This window comes from Kockovaella imperatae (assembly GCF_002102565.1).
Source record: "Kockovaella imperatae strain NRRL Y-17943 chromosome Unknown BD324scaffold_8, whole genome shotgun sequence".
NCBI classification, from domain to species: domain Eukaryota; kingdom Fungi; phylum Basidiomycota; class Tremellomycetes; order Tremellales; family Cuniculitremaceae; genus Kockovaella; species Kockovaella imperatae.
Window position 1 is genome coordinate 253,935 of NW_019028948.1, and position 22,304 is coordinate 276,238.

Here is a 22,304-nt window from a genome sequence, read left to right on the forward strand (position 1 = left end):
ATCCGCGCTTGATTCAACCTAATGCGGCTTCACATTTTGTAATGGAATACCAGACGCATTAGTAATTCTTTTCTAATCATTCCGACAAAACCCCCCTCCTCCCCTTCCCTTCCCTAATATCCGCCGTCTGCGCCGCCACTCTCAGCCCCTCTTTTTCAGGAAGCATCGCCGCCATCCCCATCGTCGTCGTCGTCGACCACAGTAGTCAGCGAGCAGAGACGACAGTTGAGGAGACTGATCGCGAGGGAAAGCTACATCTCTCGACATCCTACCATGGCATCATCTTCATCATCGAGCTCAGGCGACTCTTCAGCATAACTACACCTTCGCAAATAGCCAAAGGATCATTTGACGCGGTTCAGATCTCACCCTAGAGGTCCTCCCCCGGCTCTTGGCAACCCGCTTGGAAAGGCGGGGGCAAGGGGGGGTCGAGACGCCCAATAGGATCTGATCATGTCAACTGCACATCCACACCATCCCGATGGGCTCAACACCCGTTGGCTCATGACCGCCTCTCCACCTGACATGTCACCGCCATCGTCTCCGATCCAGGGCATGGGTTCGGGCTCGGGTGCCGGACCATCAAATCCCAGGAAATTCAGTCGACGGCCTTCCTTATCTCGCTATCGTGAACATGCAGATGGAGCTGAGCATCTCAATTCGTTCGTCTCTTCCACCTCGAGCGTCGACATGTCAAATGCTCCGACTCCATGGAACACATTCTCCCCGCCTGATGCGTATGAGACAGTCACCATGAAATCTCAAGGTCCAGAAGAGATGCTCTTCGACCAAGACCCAGACGTGTCATTCCAACTGTCGCTCACTGGCGCCTCATCCAATCTGTCCACTCATCCTTCCTTTCGCTCCTCCCACAAATTGTTACCTTCAGCAAGTCCCTCGCGAGCGATCCAATCCCCTATACCATCCTCTCGCAAATCCGTACCTAATCCACCCTTGTCTCTACGCTCAGGAGGCAGATCGCTGTCCGACTTTCCGACGCCTCTGAGTGAGATCACGCGACTGTCTCCTTCGACACCCGCGACTCAGTTCAGTGATCCTATCGGCGCCAAGTCAGTACCAGACTCGGACATCCTGTCATCCTCAGTGCCGAGATCAACGAGCATCGACGTTGACACCATACGGCTACGTCAGCTCGGTTATGATTCAGTCTTGGGTCGAGATTACACTTTCTGGTCCAGTCTGTGTATCTCTACCATCAACATCGGCTCTCTACAGGTGAGATCCATATCGGGAAATGGTTGTTGACGATTCAGGGAGCCCTGTATGCAGTTTCTGGAGCTTATAATTATGGGGGACCTTTGATGATTGTACGTCCGAGGTAAACTTGAGAGTACGCTGACCTGGCAGCTCGTGGCATGGCCCATCTCCGGCATCTTTGGTCTCTGCCTCACACTCACCATGTCGGAATTGGCCTCAGCGTATCCCGTCTCTGGAGCCATGGCGTCCTGGGCCTGGAAAGCTGCTCGAGGAGGAGTTGGACATGAAAGGGCTTGGGGGTGGCTGATGGGAGGTGTGGTGCTAGGTGGTCACATCGGAAATGTAGGTGATCTAGAGCGGCGACCACTTATTTCTAGGCCATTCTCGTGTTATGGGAGATATCTCGCATCATCACGGGCACCATGGAGGTCGCATTCAATTACGAAGAGCGCAACTGGCAATCCCTCCTGTTTTTCCTCGTGAGTGAGCACTTCAGGACGATGCTGACCTACCAGGCTGTACTTGCCGTATGCGGGGTCACGGGTGCCACCGCTTGGGGTCGATCTCATCGGTTCTGGCTTGCAGCAGGGGCGTATTTCGTCGCTGTCTGGCTCATCCTAAATGCAACTTTGATTGCCGGGGTGGTCAGGTGAGTCACCAGTCCTGCCTCAATGCTGACCTTCCAGGAATCCCTACCGCGGCGTATCGACCCACTTCTGGAACTCTTCGGGATGGTCCTCTCGAGGATATGTCGGGTTGCTGGGATGGCAGTACTGTACACTTGCCAGCGGGATGGATGCTTCGGCTCACATGGCTGAAGAGACCCGGAATCCTTCCCGAAATGTACCCAATGCAATGACAGGCTCCATTGTGGTCACCTACATTATGGGCTATATTGTGAGTCTGGCCGAAGGTCATAGACACTTATAATCCAGTCTATCCTGCTGCTACTCCTGGCAGTGGACCCAAAGGACGCGTTTGACATCAGCACGCACTCTTTCCCGGCCGTGAGTATCATCGTTCTCACCACGACTGACCTGATCAGGGTCACATTCTTCAACGGGCAGTCTCAACATCCGGCTCCATCGCGATCTCCTGTCTTCTCGTGTTCGTTCTCACCATGCAAGTCTTAGCTCAGCTTCAAGCATCGTCACGATTCGTCTTCTCCCTCGCTCGGGATAATGCCATGCCGTTCTCAAAGGCCATTCAATGGACAAATTCTTCCAAGCAGCCCGTCGTTGCTCACTTTGTGGTCATTGCGCTTTGCGCGCCGTTCGCCGCCCTCACCCTAGCGGGCAGTGGCACATTGTATTCCATCCTAGCTGTCACAGCCGGATCTCTCAGCTTTCTCGCATACGTGAGTGTTCATCACCTGTTGAAGAGCGCTGACAAGATAGGTCGTGCCTGTCGGCCTGTATCTCGTTTCCAAGAAGGACCTCCAGACTGAGGGGCGTACGTCGTGGTCACTCCGCGGGTTCAGGTGAGGTCCAGATCGTCGAACTCAATTTGACCAAGCAGTAAACCCATTGGGTGCATCGGTGTCGCCTACGGCTGCACTATCATTGTCGTCCAGATGCTTCCGGGTCATCGTCCAGTCACAGCTGGTGAGTCGTGCGAGACAGCTCGGTTCTGACAGTCCTCAGGAAATATGAGCTGGAGCTCTGTGATCCTCGTTGGAGCTTGCTTGATTTCCTTCATCACCTGGAAGCTCTATGGTGAGATCTGCAGAACCTGAGCTCAGCTGACGATTCCAGGTGCCAAGCATTACTCGGGTCCGATTCGCGCTTTGACCAAGTGGGAGACTGGCATGGAGATTGATCTTCAATCTGCTCTTGCCAGCTCCAGATCCCGTTCCGGAGCAGTGACAACGAATGATCATACTGGCCGATCTCGTCGTCGGCCGTCCGAGAGTTCGATCAAGATGCACGATCTCAATGGCTCTGAGGAGGTCATTCATACCATTACGGTGGCTAGCGCCCGTACGATGGATCTGGAGGATACCAATGAACAGTGGGGTCACGATAGGAGCACGGGATGGACGGAGAATGATAATAGGGACGATTCCACTAATGGGCGTGTGTAATTTTGGGTATGGCTTCGAAGCCAGCAGTATTCCGGTGATATATTGTACAAAGTAGTCCTCCATTTCTGTGTGTGTGTGTGTGTGCGTCTGTGACCGTCATTTCTTGAGGGATCCTCTAGCTGTATATGCGAGTGACAATGGGATGTAACGCAGTAGCTGAGGAATATCTGAATCACGGCGCGTCGAGCAAAAACAAAATCAACAGCTTGAATTGACTTCTTCGTTCTCCAATCTGTTCAATGCCCACCGCTCTTGCATTCCCTACGTCAATCGTACCTGCACCGAGCATGCGGCGGAGCGCTCGAAGAAATATCATGAACTAGAGTGGTCGCGACTGCCTAAACACATCGCCCTTCAAAAATCCGCTCCTCCTTCTCGACACTGACATCCCGCCAGATGGAAGCCATGTGGATATTTGGTGACGAGCCCTTGGGCTCAGGCCCAGTAGTGGGCAGAGGCAGGGCAGGAGGCAAATCGAAGACTAATGCACCTGTGTCGTCGGCCGGCACAATGTCCCATCAGTCTCCGACTACAGCGACCTCGAAGGCGGGCGGCAAGTCTGCAGCTGGTACCGTTACAGTGAAGAGCGCAGGGAGCACCGCCAAGGCTACGTTGAGCGTGGAGAAGGGGAAGGCCAACGGGAAGCAGAAGTACAGCAAGAGATCCTCAAATCCAAGCTCAAGTACATCCCAAGGTCAGTCAGAGCTGACCCCAGAAGGCTATCTGCTGATCCACTCTGAAGCTCCAAAACTGGTAATCTCGAGCACACGGTCACGGGAGACCTCACCTGTCAAAGTCAGAGCTGGATCCTCATCAAATCGCGGAGACAACAGAAAGGCGATGTCCGCGACTGATGATAGACCGCAGGGTGGAAGTAAAGGGTCAAAAATCCCCAAACCATTCCCCATGGCGGACGAGGCAACGAACGCCGGTGAATCATCCAAAGCTGCTGAAAGGCGTACAGCTGCACGACCGGGGTACGCTACAAATGGCTCAAGAAGCAGAGGCGGAACGAAAATACATGATCAGATCGCCGTTGATACATCTCGAGAGAACTCGCCAGATCCCTTGGAGCAGAATCTCTCGCGAGAACACACGAAGGGCGCTCAGGTCAAGGTGTCGGGAAAGTCGTTTCATGACTGGACGAATACGTCCAGCCTTTGGTTCAAAATCGACAAGCAACGGCCACGAAGAGTGTTCTCGGGGACCCGCAGCCTACCTGCATCATCAAACAAGGGGAATCCGGTATTAGTGCCAGATTCAAGTGCGAGCTCCGTAGAGTACGGGGGAGACAGAAGATCGAAGAAGCCCAGACTACGAAGTCGTAATCACTCTCCCGAGCTCGATCCAGATGAGGACGTCCTTACGCCTAGGGCGCGACGCACTCGCGCGCCGATCAACGATCATGGTGCAACTGACTTCTTCGCGTCGATGAAAAGCAAGACGGACGCAGATTGGGAGAAGGAGGCGAGAGTGGTATCCCAAGATGCAGAAGTGTCAGTGATACTCGTTCAGAGGTGTCTGTGCTCACCCTTCACCTAGCAAAAATCACATCGGCTTGGGATTGCAGGACCAAGAAGACGAGGAGAGCGGAGCGCTGGATGCGGAGGACGATCACTTCAATGGACAATTCACTGCGGAGGAGATCGCATACTGCGAGCAATTTGTGGAACGTTCGAGGCCGTGTCGAGTGAGCATCCTACGTCTGGGAAGGCTACTGACGAACCGCAGTACTGTGGCGAACCGATGCCAAAGGTGCTCAGTCATGTGCTACAGGATCTAGACGTCGAGATGAGCTTGGCGGAAGCGAGTCTGCCAAGAGGTCGAAAGCTGTCGTGGGAGCGATCTGTCGAGTATTGTGGGCGCCATGAAGCCGAGACTACAGTCATTCCGTTAGGCAAGCGGGCTGGTTATCCAAATCGTATCGACTTTGACCAAACCCGAAGAATACTGGAACGACCAGAGCTTCGGTCTCGATTGGAGGCAGTGTCGCAGGACCCTCTGACATCAACATTCTTTACCGACATACTTCGGACGGTCAAAGCCACAGGACGCAATAAGTGGCAGCAGAATGAAGCAGTCTTGGCTGCTTCACTGCCAGGATAGTGAGTGTATCTTCGGCTGGCGTGAGTCTGACCGATCCAGCTACGGAGATCATGGCCGAAATGTCTTATTGGAGCACTTCCTTCTCCTCCTCAAATGGAAACTCCTACGCGTAGACCGGAGCAAGATTCAGCCGCTGTCGGTATCCAACTTCATTCAGCTGGTCTTGGTGCCCGAGGCTGCTGTGCTCCTCATCATGGTCGACAAAGGCTGGAAGTGTGATATCAATGGCGAATCCATCGCCAGAGAAGAGGCCATGCAGATTCGGGCACAGAGTTGGAGGTATGGGCACGTGGCGTTCCCGGAATCGGCGAGAGAAATCACCAAGGCAGGAGAGAAGGAATGGATCCGCTTGTATCATGAAAATCGGCATTTGGATACCCCGAGTCGCAGACGGAAGAAGACAAGGGTCGAGGCTTCCATGGACAAGCCAATGGAAGTGGTTGAGGTGTCGTCAGACACGACAGATCCATCTGAATGCGAGACGGACTGGTCGTTATCTTCGGAGTTGTCGGACGCTTCGGGCGGTGGACCTGGGCTCCAGAGTGCAGATGAGTCAGACGACGCTCGGCCTGTCATTCCCAGATCGAGGGCTCGATCAGAAAGGATTTCGACACCGAATGAGGGAGAAGACGAGCACGAAGATGATCCCGATACAACGATAAAATTGTCCGCCTCACAAGCAAGCTCGCTGTTTGACTCGGACATCGATCCGGAGAAGTTCATGGCTGCTGCTGCGGAGATCGAAGGCAAAGCTCGAATGATGTGAGGAAGGCGAATGGGGCGAGCATGCTCTCCGTATCCTGTATCTATATTCGCGCAACACGAGATGATATGAGACGATATGACATGCAGGACTCCACGTGTTTCTTAGGTGCCCCGGCCTGCCTCCACATCGGGTTTCGGCCATACCGGTTTATGATTAATCGGGATGTGTGTGAACATTGAGGTAAAATCAGATGTCATTCTGCTTTTGGACACTTGACTCTACCTCGACCCTATCGGACCACTCAGGAAGACATCAATAGGGGTGTCACTGATCGATTCTATTGCGACGCCATGTCTGCAAACCTTCGGTATGGCAGCTTGATGGACGAGGAGAAGGGCAAACCTTCTGTTCCAGAAATAGCAACCTCCGAGATCAAGATCAATCGGAGGTGGGCAGGAGTCAGAGGAGTATGCAAAATCCTGGTGGTCGTCTTGTTCGTCGCTTTCCTTGGCCATCGTCATCGACACCACATTGTCAAGCACGAAAAGTCTGGACCTATCGATTGGAAGCCATGCTTTGATGGACCTCATGCCTTGTGCGGGACCTTTGAGTGAGTCACTCCCCCGGTCCAAGTGTCTGAATCTACAGGGTCCCAACGGATCATGATGATCCATCCTATGGCAGCACATGGCTGTCTATGGCAAAGATTCCACATGATCCCCAGAGTGGAAGTCGTCTAGGCTCAGTTTACACCAATCCCGGTGGTCCCGGAGGATCTGGCAGAGCAATGTGCCTCAGATATGGCGAAACGATACGAGACCTCGTTGGCGGACGTTTCGATATTATCTGCTTTGATCCCAGAGGAATCTCCCGGACTGTTCCACACGTCAATTGTTGGGGTCAGGCAGAGGATCAAGCCAAAGCTCTGAGGGGTACGGTCCTTGATTCAACGTTTGAGGTCCCTCTCGATCTCGGGGATCCGGCTTCTCGAGCGCTCCTCGAGTTTCAACAGAAGCAAGCTTTGGAACTCATGGAGCTTCAAGCAACGGTTTGCAATCAGACTATGGGAGCGGAGGTGCTTAAATGGATGGGTACTACAACATTGATCAAGGACATGATGTACATGAAGAATGCTATCGACGGTAAAGACGAGCCGATCAATTTCCACGGCGGAAGTTACGGCACTATTGTCGGTGCGTCTGTCTGTCTTGTCCAGATACCGGCTGACGGAGTGTCAGCGGATTACCTCGTGAACATGTACCCGAACCAAGTCGGCGCCGTCATCTCACATGGTGTCGTAGATGCATCAATGTGAGTAAAGCGACAGGGCTAGACGTTCTTCCGCTCATTGTGATCATCAGATGGTCTGGGGAGTATTACGAGACCTTCAACTTGCTGGCCGATCTTCTGGAGCATGCGGAGTGAGTCTGAGTTTTCTTTGAAGAGCTGAATCCGTCCAGTGCTGCGTTCGAGTCCTTCATCGAGCAAACCTTTTGTGCCGAACAGGACCCAAGTCTCCAGAGTTGTGTCAAGGACACTCTTGGGCGAATTGAAAAACTCTGGCAAAGTCTTTATCAAGGCAAGCAAGTCATCGTCGATGGTGATAAGCGTGGTCTGCTGCCAAGTGGCGAGGCTCGAAGTGAGCACGGCGTGTCAAGAGGGATGCCCTAAAATTGACTAGATCTTTGCAGAGGTCATTTTCAACAGTATTCAGTCCGCAGCTGCTTTGCCTGGCCTTATGGCTGCTCTTCAAGCTGCCATGGACGAAGAGCATCCAAACCTCGTACCACTGTATGAAATGGCCCAAGCTTTCCGAACGCTGGATCACGACATTGTGAACGGGGATGGTTACGTCTCAATAGGACAAGGGGATCTTGCGAGACTGGCAGTGAGCTGTGCGGATCAGCCTGCGTACCCCACCTCTGGTAGGAAGCCTACGGCGCGGGAACTGGTCAATAATCTGTACGATGGGCCAATCAAGGCGTCAAAATACTTTGGTGCAACGTGAGTGCACTGAGATGTTCGGGACCGAGCTGATGAGACATCAGTGTACATCTCATGGAGCAGCACGGAGGATGTCAATTCTGGCCGAGAAGTCCAGAACCTGTTGACAGGTTTACAGGTCCTTGGAATGTAAGTGATGGCTCCGCTGAACGATAAGAACCATTTATGACAAATGCCCTCAGGCTACTCTGAGACAGCGCATGCTACTAGTATCGAACGAAAGTAGGCTCCCTCAGAGTATCTGTGCATCAACCTGACTCGTTACTCCTCCTCAGACGATCCAATAACACCGGCCAAATCCGGCTCTCAGGTAGCCAAGCGACAAGGCGCATCGGCGCACCATCTCATTCAGCCTGGAATAGGTGAGTATCTGTTTAGACGGGATAACGATGCTGATAATCCAGGCCACTCCTACCTCGTCACGCCATCGGAATGCTATAAACAGGTCGCGAAGCGGTACTTTGAGACCGGACATTTGCCGGACGGAGATGAGACAATCTGCCATGAGTAGGGCAGTGCTCCAGAAGAAATCCCAAAGATGCATGTAGCGAAGGGAAGAAGCAGGTCAGAGAATGCAGGTCCAAGGATCACATATTGTCCGAAATAAGAAAATGGTCTGGAAGGTCCAAAAGAAACGATTCAAGAGCGAGACATGTTTGATTTCAGGGATGACAAGCCGTCGCCACACCTCCACCTTGTTGTTCAGCCCAGCGTCGCAGCGTATTGCCTGTTGGCAACGTTGTCGTACATGCTTCTGACGGTGACACTCGATTGCCAGCTGCCATCGCCAGTCCAGTCGTTCCAGACTGTGAAGCTGACAGTTTTTGACTCTCCTTTGGCGAGCCAGAAGCCATTATCGGAGAAGTACCCAGAGACCAGGTGAGAGTCGAAGTCGAGGACGACCCAGACTGCCACCGCGGAAGGCGCAGAAACTGTAAAGGTGTTGCTGTTGGATCCTTTGGCGAGTGTGAGCTGGGGATCGGCCAATGTGGCATTGTTCAAGGGAACAGGGTGATACCATGACTCGTGTGTAAAGGTCTGTCCGTTACCTGACACAGTCGTCGATAGCCTAGCGACCACAGTTGAAGGATCAACCTTGGGCTTGATGAATGTTTGCATGGCGCTTGGAAGGTCGTAGACCTTCGTCGAGTTGACCGCTCCGATGGTGACTGGGGTGTTGTCACAATTGTAAGGAACGGGCGCTGTGATGTTCTCGCCTGACCAATCCATCCATTGGAACGTGACTTGACCAGTCACGGGGAAGAATTGATCCGATGTGACCCAGACTTGAAGGTTGTCTTGAGTCTGGTCATAGTATGATCGGACGATGACGGGCGAGTAGATGTCCATGGCAGAGTAGAGCAGGGTCTTGGATTTGAGGTTGGCAGTGACCGCTGACCAAGTTGGGGCGATCCAGACATCGTTGAACATCCAGATGAGAGTACCGAGGTTCCTCTGAGGTTGAGAAGAGTCTCGTCGGTACAAGGCAATCTGGTCAGAAATGATGTCGGCTTGGAACACCTGAGAGCCATAGATCCAGGCTCTGAAGGATGGTCGTGGCGTCAGGGCTGGCCCTCTATGACAAGCAGAGTGGACTCACGTGAAGTTGGCTGCTGGGTCTTCGATCTCAGGTACCGGGTAAAACATGACTTGACCGCTCAGTTCCTGGTCGATTCCCTTGATACTGTTCTCCACGGGTGGCAAGACTTGACCGAAGAAAGCACCTTCGTGGCGGTTGTGGTAGATGATCACGGGGTCGTAGCACGAATCAATATTCTCGCCAATGTTGTCCAAAACATCAGCCGTGGGAAATGAGTTCCAGCCTTGGGAATATTAGCTAGGAATAGTCCTGTTGTACTCACCAAACTCGACCATGAATCGGGTGGAACCGTACTGATTCGGTTGGAAGGCTTGGGAGGCTGATCCGAGATAGCCTTCAGTATCGTTGTAGTAATAAGTTGGGGATGTGTAATTGTGGTATCTGGGCGTCTGAGGCGTGACAGAGTCAAAGTCCAAAGCGATGTATCCATTGTATAGCGAAGAAGGGATGTAACTGATTCCACGGGTATTGGCGTAGACGCATTTGATCAAGAGTTGCTCTTGAATGGCAATGTATTGGTCAAAGATACCAGGATTCCCGCCCCAGAACTGTAACTCATCCGCTTCGAGTTCATTACCACCGACCCAGACGGCCAAACTTGGATGATAGTTGATACGACGAATGTTGTAGTATGCTTCCGCCTCGTACATGGCCAAGGAGGCCGCATCTCCCTGATAAGCACCATCCGAGAATTGGAATTCGGACCACATGAGGAGACCCATTTGATCGGCTAGGGTGTAGATATAGTCATCGACATAGACACCAGAAGACCAGATTCGCAGCATGTTGAAATTGGCCTGTACGGCGAGCTCGAAGAGCTGCTCGGCGTACGTTTGGTTCACATTGGCCCACAGAGCATTCAGAGGGACGAGTGCGGCACCCTTGGCGTACATTGTTTCACCGTTGATTTCAAAATGCCAATTGTTACCTCCTGCGATGCCTTTTGCTTGATCCGCAGCCGATACAGTTTCTCCATTCAGGACAATGGTTCGGAATCCTACTTGACGCTCAACCACAGTGGGGTGAAAAGTTGAAACACCGCTGGGAGGAGTGACACTGATAGCCGCTTGGTATAAGGTCTGTGCGCCCATGCCGTTCGGCCACCACAATTGCACACTCGAGGCAGGTATGACTGTGGAGCCAGTGATTGTTTGTCCGTTCGTAGTGATGCCAGAAAGTGCGGTCGACGCGACGACATTGCCACTCTGATCCGTCAAATTCAGAGACAAGCCTGAACCAGTCGGGAGCGAACCAAAGTAATCGAGACTTGCGTTAAAAACCCAGTTCTGAGTCTGATCAGGAGGCAAATTGTTCATTTGACCTTGTCGGTAGATATCAATGGCGGCATTGTTGACATAGATGGATCCAGGTACAGAGGTGTCAAGTTGAACGAGTGAAATGTTACGCCAAGGACCAGCGGGTGAGATGTTGGGTGACCAATCCCAGCCTCTGGAAAGCATGTCAGCCTTGAAGCAGAAGCAACTGAAGACTGCCGCTCACTGGTCGCTCTGTTCCTTCCTGATGAACTCTCGGCACGTTGGTGGGGTTCCGCTTGCTTCACAGCCGTCTGCGAATTTGATATTGGCTATGAAAGTGTCAGATTGCCTATTGCGCGATGTTGTCGACTTACGGTCACCCTGTAGACCTTGCTCGATTGAAATGTTGTAAGCGGGACCGAAGTTGATCGAGAAAGGGACAGGACTCTGAGAACATGATTGAGAAAGCGAGGTCACGTCGACAATATATTGGAGGTATTGATTATTGGTTGTGACGACCTCTTGATCACAAAAGTAGATGGTGGTGAACGTATCGAGACCCTCAAACACCAAGTGGGTCGTGAGCTGAGATGATTTGTTCCTAATGGGAAGATTAGAACGATGCAGTGTATAGGTCGCTTACAAAGTGAGTCCATTGTGATTATAACTCCAGTTGGAATATTGGACCCAATGTTGGTCGTCCTCTTGATACCCATATAGAACGTCTTCAGTGACCCCGGCATTGTGTAGATCGATGTAATTTTGAGACGGAACATGAGCCGGGATGGATTGGAAACTGTCATTGCCGGGCGAGGTCAGAGTCCATTGGTCCCCATTGAGACTGAATACGGAGACAGAGCCTCCCATGGTGAGTCAGTAGAGAGATCGAGGACCAGGGAAGACCACTTGTATCAGAGAGTGGGTCAGGTCTCCATCTTCGAAGCACTGCATATATACATCTTCATGTTGGAATGAACCAATGTTGAGTCTCGCGCGTTTCTAGGCTGATTTCTGACTCTGAACACGACACGACCAACTCTCATAGAAATCAACACGCACATAAGCTTTCGGATCTGATGAAACGACGTGCAGCAGTGCTGAATGTTTTGGGCAGTTATAAGCTCTAAGTGAACGCCTCATGCGGGGGACCAGCAGAGATCTGATCATTTCGAGCTATTTTCTGATGAGCGTGGCGTAGCATCCAAGGCGGACCGAGGGATCGCAGGTGGAGGTCGGCCGAGAGGCGGGGCGGCGGCAAGAGTAGGAGCAGCTGCAGCTGCTGCCTGCAAACCTCTTTGACCGCTGACTTTTGCCGCAGCGTCGCTTCACAAGACGAACGATGTAAACAAAGAAGAAAATATAAATGAATCGGATGATTTGGGACATGTGCTTGGTATGTATTCAGGCGAAGTGTTTCCCAAATCCGATGGCGACGGGATCAGCTGCTTTCTAGGGCTAATTTCTTGACGAGATAATATCCTTGTATGGCACACGATGGAGACAAGGTTCCGGGCGGTGGCTTGAGTAGAGACGGATGAGATGCCGAGGAATGTTGGGGTCGCACAGCGGGCCGTGATTGGGATTAGCTGCTGACTTGTGTGTGCTACGACGCAAATGCATTGGAAATTCGGTAAAAAGCAGCCTGTCGTGGTGGCCACCAACTTTGAAGGTGACGGTCGACATTGTAGGCGGGCTCGTCACCCTCTCCTCAATTCCTTCCCCATGCCGAACAAGGGCAGCTGTCAGATACTACAGTATGTTTATCGAGCACATGACTCTCGACAGCTGGCCTTCGGGTTGATAAAAACTGAGAGCCTGAACCTCCCCCCCCTCCCCCCCCCCCAAAAAAAAAGGATAACAAGTCCATTGGGGGATCGAACCCCAGATCTTACCCTCCTTCGAAAAGATAGGAAAGGTACGCCGTACCGCTGGGCCAATGGACCTACCGAAAATTTCGTTCAAAAAACCGCCCGGCCATGGTGACATATATACCTTAAACAAAAAAGAAAAGGAATGCATCACAGAAATCGTGAGTACCATTGATGGTGCAGGTCAATTGTGAGATGCATGGCATCCACACTGTGATCTGTTGAAGGCCCTCCCTATGGATTGAGCCTTCCCGGGTTTTGCAACCCAAGAGCTACAACTTACGTAACCTTCCCCCTTGTTTCAGAAAGGCGTCGATTCCCTTTGGTGAAGGACAGTCGATTCTTCTTTCACCTTTCACACTATCTCATCATCGTTGACATCAACCATGGAGGCTATCAGGGTTCAGCCAGGAGAGACTGTCACGCAGCTGAGAAGGGAAAACCATGATGCTGAGGAAGATCCCACACTGTCCGCTCCGCCTCGGCCATTTCCTGTTGACGAATTGGCTCAGCACAGACCTCGAAGCCGAGTTCAAGACGTAAGTCCTCGAAGAGGAACTTCACTGACGGTGACAGACAGCAGCGAGCATCCAAGCAGTTCAAGCCAGTATGATTCGGTATTTGGAATCGTTCATTGCGGATGATTTTGTTGTTCGCCTTCCAGACAAGGACCTCGTTCGGGTCCTGACAGAGCTCCTTGAAGCAACTTACGAGCTCGAATCCACACAGTCTTTTGCGTCTTCATCAGCCCAGCTAGACCCATCATCCCTTCCTCCTGGTCAGGTTCTGGAACATCTCTCACACCAGCTCTCATCACTGTACATCTCCACCCTGTCCCGACCGCCGCCCACTTTCAACCAGTCAATCGAACCTCGAGATCTCCATCCTGCGATACATTTTGTGCACGAGGAGCTGGTCTGGAGCCGTGTGGAGTCGCTCACTCATGCGGCTCTAAGCATGATCAGATCCGGCTCGCAGGAGAATGACTCGCCGGAAGGGGAAGCAGAGATTGCCACGCCTGTGGAGCATGCTGTAGACCCTCCGCATTACACTTTGGATCAGCCGGAAGAGTCGTTACCGCATTACGCTCCTGACGATTACGACGAAGCGACTGATGACAAGTCCGAAAGCCCGCACTCGATGAGTGATGCCGCGGACGAAAAGATGCACCAGGATCTTATGAATGTCTACGATGCCATCGATCGATTACACACTGTAGCTCCAGGATATCACGATCAGCGCTCAGAGCTCCGACCGGGTCTGTCGCAAGCGGACAGGAGACAAGCCGAGATACGAAGGGAGCGCGAGAAGATGAGGGAGCTGGAAAAGATATGGAATCTCATCGAGCGGACACACAAAGGAAGACAGACGGACAAGCAGAGGGCGGAAATTTGGGGTGGCTTGGACGGACAAGTGGGCATTGCTGCAAGATGCCGGGCTGACAAGCTTCAGGCCTCAGCACAGGCGACTGCCTCGGGCAGATTTTCCGGAACGCGAAGCATCAACCGAGACCTAGCTCTTGCCGAGGATCTACGGAGAGTGAGTCATCGTGCAGTCTCCTCCCTAATCTCGCAGCGTGATGCCGAGGTCAAACGTTTGCTGGTCCCCGAGCTCTCAGCTCATGAAGCTGCAAAGCATGCTCAGGTGAGTCTGGCTCAAGTCCGTTGTCTGATGAGACAGCGACAGGCCTTCATAGCGGATATTCTGTCGCGCTCGAAGGCAGGCCGATTGGTCGATCAAGAGTATCCAACGAGTTTCGAGGATACGATGAAAGACAAGCGCAAACAGTTCGTCGAAACGCTTGTCGACTTCTCCTCTTCGCGCCGGTACGGTGACCAGGACTCTCTGCCGCCCACGCCAAAGACTGCCTCAGGCATTGACAACACCTCGGAAATCGTCACGGTCGGGGATTTCCTGCGCTCGAGTTCGGGTCCGAAGACGCTCGGTCGGAGCCGATCACAATCTCTCCCTATTGACGATGCTGAGACCGAAAGGCCAAAAACGACTATGAAGCAGAAGTTATCAGGGATGATCAGGCGTAGTAGTGCGGCTTTGCATCTTCAATCGAAAATTGATCAAGGTAAGTCTTGGCAGGAGGCGATCGCTGAACTTCAGGTGACGCGCTATCATACTTGGCAGAATATCAAGAGAATCTCCACACCATACAGTTGATGGTCCATGGGCCGGGCCTCTTGCTCAAAGAGCAATATGTGCTAGAAACGTCATCTTCTGGTCCCAGCCGAAGCGCGAACCTTAACTGCCAGGCCGTCCCCTTCAAGCTGCCCATCCAGATGCCTTGCCATGTGCCAGGCAGCCAGTCTGTACCCATGACACTGTCAGATCTTCACCTAGAGTCAAAGCTCAGGGCCTGTCCCTCTGTTGACGGCTCGCTCGATTCTACACTACGACACCCGTTCATGTCATCGGAGCTCCGGAGCATTTCACCTAGCGGTCTATGCTGCGCGACTTGCAGTCGTCAGCTCGCGCATCTCACCAGCGTCCTCGATGCCGAAGCGAGATCCACAGGGGCCGGCTTTAAGAATCTGCCCTCGGAGCATTGGGCTGAGATGATGGAGGTCTGGATGTGCCATCCGGATCCCGCATTTACCTCTCGCGTGGCGCAAAGGAATAGAACTGGATTTTGGCCAGCAGACGATCAGGTCCTGATCGGGAACAACTACCTGCTTATTCATCCGGATGATCTAGTCATTTACAACTGCAAGAATGGCAACCTCGATCAGGTAAGTCATGCCCTCAGCAGCGCCACCGGACTACAAGAAGGCCATCGTCATTTCCCATTGACGGTCCGTTGTCTGAGCCTCGATGGAACCCATTGACTCGGATGTAAAGCTCTTGCAAGTTTTCGTCCGATTTCATTGGCAACAATCGTGGGGAATGACACGGCATCATCGGTCGATACAAAAGTCCCATACGGAGGTACAAGGATTGGTGTTCAATCCTGCCGTGTATCAAATCTTCCCTTGCTCGAGTTTAAACGAGGGGCGACTACACTCTCGGCGACATAATTCACATGAATTCAGCGCTGATGACTTACAGACCGGACGGTGGGCCAGTCTGACTTGTATCTGCGGCCAAACGCTAGGCAAGCAATACGAAGTACCAGGAGAGATCGGTCATGGCACCGTCAAGTTTTACAAGTGGTCCGTCGGTCTCATTGCCACCGGTCTAGACACATCGTGAGTCTCCTCAGAGGGCGATATGCTGACACTCAGTCCTGAACAGCCTTGCTTCTCGACGTACGTAGTATCCGATATGCTCGAGTTGGCTCAGGCGCATGCGACCTACCGCTTCAACGTCCTTGATGAGGAGACTGGGACGCACCGACTCTGGCTTTGGCTCTTCACTCCCTCGTTGCGGGTGGCATACCGCACATGTTCATCTGCTCTGCCCACACCTAACGTCCCCACGGGGTCGACTCGAAAATCTGCCTCTACCGACAAATCGCGCGAGTCAGCTGGGATCCGTGCCTCCAAGATCATGTACCAGATCCCAGATGATGTCACGAGGTGAGCGCGACGCTCAGAGGTTCACTGACGATATACAGCGAATGTGCTATGTTCGGAGAACATTCCCAAGTCGAAGAACTGCGCTATCCGCGCGAGATCTGCGAAAGACTGGCAGAAACGCTGCTGTGCAGCACTTTGGCGTATCCTGTCGCCAAACGAAAGATGGGCAGCTTTTCCGTTGGCTTTCTCGAAAGAGTTTAGTAAAATCTTGTCAAAAAAGCCTGTACAGCTTGTATCACCCCTGTTGTAGATCATCATAATCATCATTTGCATGCTACGAACATCATGATCCAGACCACTTTCCGTCCTTAGAGTATCGTATACGTTTGATAGCCTCTGACGACTGGATTTCACCCTGAGTGAATTTGATCTCGCGAGCGCGCGCCAGTGATTTTGAGAATCTGTCCAGGGCTTTGGGAATGTCAGAGTCCAGCTGAAGGATGTTCAGCTTGATATTCGAGTGTAATAAGCTTACCTCTGCCATCATGCCGAGGTTGAAGAGTGCCACGCTTGCCGCTCTGCCACAGATCTGTTTCGCAGATTCTTCATCTAAGGCCCCCTTGGCGTCTTCCATAGCCCCATTGGTGAGCTCTATAGCTCGTACAGCCCATGATCTGGATATTTTTCGAGCATCCTTGGATGTAGACTGGTGCGAGTGTCCAGAAATACTCGTCATGAGCTGGTTCAATCGTCAATACCAAATCGTTGGAGATTCTGCGCTCACCATTGCTGCCTGACATCTATCTCTCGGAAGAGGCTTAGTCTCATTCGGCGGCAACAGCGTTGATATAGCCTGCAACAGGAGCTGCTGAGCGTACTCGAATTGACCTTTGCGGGCGTAAACTTCCGCCAGAGCCTCCATGGTGATTCCGAGACCTTGACGGTCGATGAGGCCCTCCAATTGACTAGATGAACCTGAAGGAAGTTGAAGATCTCTTCCAACAACAACTGGTTCCTCGTTCTTGCTTTTCTCCGCCGACTGAGGCGCAGTTGCCAGACCTATCCGCAGAAGAGCCGTCACTGCTGACGAGAGATGATACTCGGCAGCATCCATGAATGAGGTCGGACCGCTCTGCACAGTGGCAGATAAATCTCTTGGGTAAGGGTAAACTCGAGCAGATGTCGCCAGCTGTAAGGCGAGTTGACCAAGTTTCTGATGCAGCGCAATGACTCGCAAGTGATCCTCCTGACTTAATGGTTGACAGCCTGACCATTCTCCAGATATCCTCTCGAGCGGATTGGCAGATAATGCATGAGGTCCGAACAGGTCCAAAGCCTCAATGAGCTTTCGATACGCTCGGAAGCTTTGACCAGAGGTCTCCAATAGCTTTGCGTACTCTGCGAAGAGCCCCGACAGCTTGATCAGAGCATCTGGTCCGAAATCGGAGGCAGGGAGACCCAGAGATATTTCCAGGGCTCTAAGGGACAAGTTCAGTCGTGAAGGTTCCATCTTGGCGTCAGTGAAGTCAGGCTCACTTCTGAAAGTTCTCCTCGGCTTCCTCAATCTCTCCATAGTATCTATGCCTCACTGCCTCTCTGAGCGGTTTCCTTACGGCTGGAGGATATGTACGAGCGCTCGCGAGATAATCGACGCTATGGCAACGGACTCAGCTGTGGTCCAATGACCTTCTGGACTTTTCTCACATCATGTACGTCGGATATAGAAGGATTGTCCCAATGGCTACCCAGAAGATGGGATGGACCTTGATTCGAGATTTCCTCCCAGCGTCAGGTGGTGGACCGGACAGAGTGGAATTGAACCGAGCCATTGGTTCGATGACCGCTGTGCGCCTGGGACCGGCCGGAACTGTTCTAGCTGACAGAACCCTAGTCGTCATCCTTGAAGGACCACGACAGAAGGCTCGGAGAGCTGTTATGCTCTTGTCACCCATCATTTTCCCGTCGCAGAGGAGGAGGATACAAGGCCAAGGTTGAAATGATCCATCATCGAGAATTGAAAATTACCGACTTTTGACCTTGCATGTCGTCTCCTATCCACTCGTCAACTCTGATCGTCTAAGTAGACTCTGGCCGTCAGCGAGAAGCGCCCACCATGTCCGTTGCTACTGCTCGGCCTCCCATAGCAGGAGCTGGAAGCAGCACCTCTGTCCATCATCGAGCTGGTCCCTCACGGAAAACCGGACCACCGGCTGGGTTCGAGGTGCTCTCGGTATACCAAGCAGCCCTGGCAGCTGATGTGAGTGCAAGCGACCAGCAGACCTCGGAGAAAGACCATGACCGAATGTATCACAGCTTCCCGCGCCTATTGCTGCTATCATGACACTGGTGTCACTGATGGAAGCCTCTTCCTGTGAGTAATAACGCCTTCACCCCCTTTGACTCATCACTCTCAGCTACTACGATGACTGGTTTGGCTAGTGAGGTGAATGCCGGAACGGAGATCTTGCAAGACAACCAAGCAAATCTCGGCGTCAGAGCTGGCTGTCAATTGTGGGAAAGATTCTTTGCATCATCTGGCGGAGGTCCAGAAGTGAGTCGAAGCAGCGGTCTCCAGAAGGTCTGACAATTTCAAGGACTTTGCAACGGTCAAGAAATCGCTGATCAACCAAGGCAAGCAATTCTGTCATGTCACTGCGCCAGCGTGTAGGGAAAAGATTGCAACGCTCGCAGCAGACTTTCTGGTCGATGGATGCACTGTGAGTCCTCCCGGTGACACCTGGCCTAATCATTTATTCAGGTTCTCACACATGGCTTTTCTCGAACGGTCATTTTGACACTGCTGAAAGCTCACAAACAAAGCAAGCGATTTAACGTGTATATAACCGGTGAGTAGTAGAGCATGCTGATGGCTATGGATGTTTGCTGATACCATGCAGAGGGTCGGCCAAGTGGCATGGGGTGAGATTGCTCTTAAGGTGCTGTGTCCGAGTCCAGCTCACTTCTCCTAAGCATGCGAACACACAATGTCTTGACGAAAGCTGGCATTCCCTGTGTGGTCGTTCTAGATAGTGCTGTATCATACGTCATGGACAGGTGTAGCATGGTCTTGGTGGGAGCGGAGGCTGTCGTTGAGTCTGGTGTGAGTTTCCACCCGACCCGATGAAGGCGAGGCGAATGCCGTTGAGACAATACTACCAGGGTATCGTCTCCTACATCGGCACCTATCAGCTAGCACTGGTCGCTCGAGCGATGCAGAAACCATTCTATGCGCTTGCGGAATCCTACAAATTCCTCCGTCACTATCCACTTTCCCAGACCGATATTCCTCGACCGAAACACACCGGGATCCCACTCTTGTTCACACATGATATCCTTCGTACGCCTTCGAAGCCCGATAGCGCTATGGATGAGGCCAAGTCCCGGGTCTCAAAAGATGTTCGTGTGGAGATGACGGAAGGAATGGAGGAGCAAAACCCACTGGTCGACGTCACGGCGCCGGAACTGATCGACTTCATCTTTACCGATCTTGGGGCGCCTTTAAGTCCGACGAGCGTCAGTCAATACCTTGTTGCGCAATTCGCCTCCTGAAACGGCTCATCACTGTCATGTACCTGCATGCTCCGCCTTCCAGACTGACAAGGTCTGCAATCAGTATCATGATGATGTTCAGTTCAGCTGTACCATCCCTGCTAGTGACTGATGAGGCTTTGGCCATTTGTGATAAAGGATGCTGTTATGAATAGCTGGGACTCTCCCGCCGAATGTCACCCATAACCATCTTCATCAAGCACCATTCAGCGTCTGAGCTAGCTTCTTACTGATGAGAAAGCGGGCAAAAAGCTCAGAACCCTTCTGCTGTTCCCACCACAGTACATCTCGTACTTGATAGCGATAAGAAACTACGTCTATAGCGCCGAGAGACAGACCTCGGTTGCTCTGCGATCCAGTGGGGTCAAGTACTTTTCATGAACAAGGAGTGCTTCGGGAGTGGATTGGGGATCCGGGGGATATTGAGGAAAAGTCCATCCACATCTCGCAATTGGCGTTTCATATCCCCGTTCACGTACCAAGCGATCTCAACAGAATCAGTCAAGTGGGGTGGGTGGCTCATAGGCAATGAGGCCAATATGCATGAACAATGCATGCTGACCCAATCGACACGGCCCGAGCACCTGCGTCAGTCTGCCTTGCTCAATACCAAGGTCGGTGATGATTTATCATCTCATAGAGGTCGTAAGAGGTGACCGCGTTGCTCGTCCTCAATAAAAGCCCTGGCAAATTGTTAAATGATCCTGACCTGCCACCGATCAGACTCACCCTATAGCCTTCATTTGGTCCCCATGCCGCGATAGGTACGCCCGGAGTACATTTCTATCCGCATGAGGAAGCACTTCGCTCATCGACCTTAGGTCATCTTCTTTGACTGGCGATCCCCCCTTCCAAAGGCTAGAAGATTGGACTGTTGGATTCCGTGGTCCACCACTCTTCAGTTGACCGACATGCCCATCTAGTGAACCGCGCGATCCTCCAGCCCCACCTGGCCTAATTATCCCTGTATCGAGACTTGATCGACCGGGGACACTGTCGGGATCCTTCATTGGTGGAGGAGGGGTGAATGAGCTTCTGGGTCCTCGAGGTCCACTGATCCCCGTTACTGATCGAGAGTCGTCAGATTTCGGGGGCGTCGTCGTATGGTAGGATGAAGGCGAAGAGATAGGCAGACCTCGGACGTCCTTCTTGGACATGGACGGTGGTGGACCTAACGACACACTGTCCTTCTTGCTCGACTTTTTACCAATGTTTGAGAAGAAACCTCCCTTCTTACTTGTGGTACTGGCCATGCTCTGCATGGACTGGGAGGTCTTCATTCCGCCTCCCATGCTCAATTGCTGGAGTTGAGGGTAGGGGAGATTCGGCGGCAGAGCAGAGGGCTGATCAAGAGGATCGATGATCCGTTGATGAATCTCTCGTGCCGAGTAGGCATCGGTCCGCATGGGAAATTCGGAGCCAGTGGAGACGTTACGACCATGAGCCACAGGAACAGAGAGGGAAGACGACGAGTGGGGGAAACCTTTCATGCCGAGTGCCGTGCGTGAAGACGCGTTGGAACGCATGGGAAGTGTGCGAGATTGTGAAGCTAGAGAGTCAGTTCTGCAAGGCGGAGCACGACCTACAAATTGCCAAACACCAACCACGCAGACCCGAATCTGCTCTAGCAATCGCATTGATGCTCTTTGCGTACGCTTTCGCCCTGTCGCCCGGGTATCGAATGCTCTTGATGTTGCCAAACATCATCGCGGCGGGCCATGGTCGCGGACCAGTCATGGACGTGGGGGAGCTCAGGACCGTTTGCAGTCCGAATGAAAGTGTCGAATCATGCCTGCGGATTTGCTGTGGGCCAGGTACAGGCGGAGGAGGCATAGACTCAGATGCTGAATCGCTAAGGAGTGATCCGGCGCGAGCTGGAATGACAGACGGCGGTTGTGGCGTCGTGGAGGACGACCCTCGATGTTCGATGCGGCTAGACCGGAGTGGAGCCTCGTCATCCAGGGGAGCTGAAGGTGTGAGAACGTCTTTCTCGTAGTTCTCCGGCTCATCGTGATGCTGAGGTTGACATGACACTTCGAGCGACGTGTTCTCAAGCGAGTTGTTGCGTTGAATCTCGTTTATAGCTCCGCCAAGCATTTCAGTCAATTCGTGCAACGTGCCAGATGCGTTATCAGAAGATGCTCTAGAGGGTGATCGGGATGGTCGAGAGGGCGCTACGACCTTGTCCGGTGAGCCATCGGGCGAGTGCGAGGTGTTGATGATGGTCGGTAGGGACTGTGGACCGGCGCGAGGCGAAAAGTGTAGTGGAGACGTCATCTTGACAGGTGTAAGGACGTCTCCAGCCGGTTGACTGCTGTGACGGAAAGTCAACAGACATCATCGATGTGTAGACTCACTTGTTCCGCTTGGAGCTTCGAGGAGGTGGTTCCGGACTTCTGACTGGACTCGTATCTCGAGGAGCCGACCTATCCTTATCCGGGCTGAGA

The 22,304-nt window shown here is 52.5% G+C and overlaps 7 protein-coding genes and 1 non-coding gene across 8 annotated transcripts; 4 read left to right on the forward strand and 4 right to left on the reverse strand.

The window, feature by feature from the left end:
• The first annotated feature begins 133 nt into the window (after positions 1 to 133).
• On the forward strand, positions 134 to 3,462 carry BD324DRAFT_628258 (amino acid permease-domain-containing protein). The gene is made up of 12 exons (XM_022016106.1): positions 134 to 1,236; positions 1,275 to 1,328; positions 1,369 to 1,560; positions 1,596 to 1,697; positions 1,734 to 1,867; positions 1,905 to 2,115; positions 2,154 to 2,225; positions 2,264 to 2,575; positions 2,616 to 2,698; positions 2,737 to 2,822; positions 2,862 to 2,933; positions 2,973 to 3,462. The coding sequence occupies exons 1-12, from the start codon at positions 454 to 456 to the stop codon at positions 3,299 to 3,301; spliced, it is 2,430 nt and encodes an 809-aa protein (XP_021870411.1). The 5' UTR covers positions 134 to 453; the 3' UTR covers positions 3,302 to 3,462.
• Positions 3,463 to 3,811: 349 nt separating this feature from the next.
• Positions 3,812 to 8,628, forward strand: BD324DRAFT_651551 (hypothetical protein; the record flags this gene model as incomplete). Its single annotated transcript, XM_022018351.1, has 15 exons — positions 3,812 to 3,995; positions 4,044 to 4,797; positions 4,844 to 4,991; positions 5,033 to 5,406; positions 5,447 to 6,169; positions 6,364 to 6,723; positions 6,762 to 7,306; positions 7,352 to 7,424; positions 7,475 to 7,534; positions 7,574 to 7,752; positions 7,805 to 8,117; positions 8,162 to 8,246; positions 8,300 to 8,339; positions 8,393 to 8,479; positions 8,522 to 8,628. The coding sequence occupies 15 exons, from the start codon at positions 3,812 to 3,814 to the stop codon at positions 8,626 to 8,628; spliced, it is 4,032 nt and encodes a 1,343-aa protein (XP_021870412.1).
• A 191-nt stretch (positions 8,629 to 8,819) lies between these two features.
• On the reverse strand, positions 8,820 to 11,840 carry BD324DRAFT_651552 (glycoside hydrolase superfamily; the record flags this gene model as incomplete). Its single annotated transcript, XM_022018352.1, has 6 exons — positions 8,820 to 9,660; positions 9,718 to 9,940; positions 9,980 to 11,166; positions 11,218 to 11,302; positions 11,348 to 11,574; positions 11,617 to 11,840. The coding sequence occupies 6 exons, from the start codon at positions 11,838 to 11,840 to the stop codon at positions 8,820 to 8,822; spliced, it is 2,787 nt and encodes a 928-aa protein (XP_021870413.1).
• Positions 11,841 to 12,832: 992 nt separating this feature from the next.
• On the reverse strand, positions 12,833 to 12,916 carry BD324DRAFT_t18. The gene has a single exon. It is a non-coding gene; the product is annotated as a tRNA-Arg (tRNA).
• A 119-nt stretch (positions 12,917 to 13,035) lies between these two features.
• BD324DRAFT_628266 (HECT-like ubiquitin-conjugating enzyme-binding-domain-containing protein) lies at positions 13,036 to 16,631 on the forward strand. Its single transcript, XM_022016107.1, has 8 exons — positions 13,036 to 13,380; positions 13,418 to 14,254; positions 14,294 to 14,485; positions 14,522 to 14,921; positions 14,957 to 15,582; positions 15,899 to 16,038; positions 16,075 to 16,368; positions 16,407 to 16,631. The coding sequence occupies exons 1-8, from the start codon at positions 13,228 to 13,230 to the stop codon at positions 16,567 to 16,569; spliced, it is 2,805 nt and encodes a 934-aa protein (XP_021870414.1). The 5' UTR covers positions 13,036 to 13,227; the 3' UTR covers positions 16,570 to 16,631.
• BD324DRAFT_628268 (hypothetical protein) lies at positions 16,632 to 18,315 on the reverse strand. The gene is made up of 5 exons (XM_022016108.1): positions 18,013 to 18,315; positions 17,845 to 17,961; positions 17,093 to 17,786; positions 16,844 to 17,047; positions 16,632 to 16,801 (listed from the first exon to the last, which is right to left on the reverse strand). Exons 1-5 carry the CDS (start codon positions 18,261 to 18,263, stop codon positions 16,652 to 16,654), a joined length of 1,416 nt encoding a protein of 471 aa, XP_021870415.1. The 5' UTR covers positions 18,264 to 18,315; the 3' UTR covers positions 16,632 to 16,651.
• A 106-nt stretch (positions 18,316 to 18,421) lies between these two features.
• Positions 18,422 to 19,857, forward strand: BD324DRAFT_651555 (hypothetical protein; the record flags this gene model as incomplete). Its single annotated transcript, XM_022018353.1, has 8 exons — positions 18,422 to 18,565; positions 18,622 to 18,679; positions 18,723 to 18,859; positions 18,903 to 19,025; positions 19,067 to 19,154; positions 19,206 to 19,227; positions 19,279 to 19,408; positions 19,468 to 19,857. The coding sequence occupies 8 exons, from the start codon at positions 18,422 to 18,424 to the stop codon at positions 19,855 to 19,857; spliced, it is 1,092 nt and encodes a 363-aa protein (XP_021870416.1).
• Positions 19,858 to 20,065: 208 nt separating this feature from the next.
• BD324DRAFT_487831 (hypothetical protein) lies at positions 20,066 to 22,270 on the reverse strand. The gene is made up of 3 exons (XM_022012922.1): positions 21,444 to 22,270; positions 20,587 to 21,406; positions 20,066 to 20,540 (listed from the first exon to the last, which is right to left on the reverse strand). Exons 1-3 carry the CDS (start codon positions 22,132 to 22,134, stop codon positions 20,492 to 20,494), a joined length of 1,560 nt encoding a protein of 519 aa, XP_021870417.1. The 5' UTR covers positions 22,135 to 22,270; the 3' UTR covers positions 20,066 to 20,491.
• Between the last annotated feature and the right edge of the window lie 34 nt (positions 22,271 to 22,304).

Excerpts from the sequence above, each read along its gene's own strand:
- BD324DRAFT_628266 (XM_022016107.1), top strand. The coding sequence starts at position 13,228 with ATGGAGGCTATCAGGGTTCAGCCAGGAGAGACTGTCACGCAGCTGAGA. Across the intron at positions 14,922-14,956 it reads TCAATCGAAAATTGATCAAG|GTGACGCGCTATCATACTTG; the intron begins GTAAGTCTTGGC and ends GCTGAACTTCAG. Across the intron at positions 16,369-16,406 it reads ATCCCAGATGATGTCACGAG|CGAATGTGCTATGTTCGGAG; the intron begins GTGAGCGCGACG and ends GACGATATACAG.
- BD324DRAFT_487831 (XM_022012922.1), bottom strand. The coding sequence starts at position 22,134 with ATGACGTCTCCACTACACTTTTCGCCTCGCGCCGGTCCACAGTCCCTA. Across the intron at positions 21,407-21,443 it reads TGGTTGGTGTTTGGCAATTT|CTTCACAATCTCGCACACTT; the intron begins GTAGGTCGTGCT and ends CTGACTCTCTAG. Across the intron at positions 20,541-20,586 it reads GACCAAATGAAGGCTATAGG|GGCTTTTATTGAGGACGAGC; the intron begins GTGAGTCTGATC and ends ACAATTTGCCAG.
- BD324DRAFT_628268 (XM_022016108.1), bottom strand. The coding sequence starts at position 18,263 with ATGATGGGTGACAAGAGCATAACAGCTCTCCGAGCCTTCTGTCGTGGT. Across the intron at positions 17,787-17,844 it reads GCCGAGGAGAACTTTCAGAA|AGCCCTGGAAATATCTCTGG; the intron begins GTGAGCCTGACT and ends CTTGTCCCTTAG. Across the intron at positions 16,802-16,843 it reads ACCTCGGCATGATGGCAGAG|CTGGACTCTGACATTCCCAA; the intron begins GTAAGCTTATTA and ends AACATCCTTCAG.
- BD324DRAFT_628258 (XM_022016106.1), top strand. The coding sequence starts at position 454 with ATGTCAACTGCACATCCACACCATCCCGATGGGCTCAACACCCGTTGG. Across the intron at positions 2,576-2,615 it reads CTCTCAGCTTTCTCGCATAC|GTCGTGCCTGTCGGCCTGTA; the intron begins GTGAGTGTTCAT and ends CTGACAAGATAG. Across the intron at positions 2,934-2,972 it reads CATCACCTGGAAGCTCTATG|GTGCCAAGCATTACTCGGGT; the intron begins GTGAGATCTGCA and ends TGACGATTCCAG.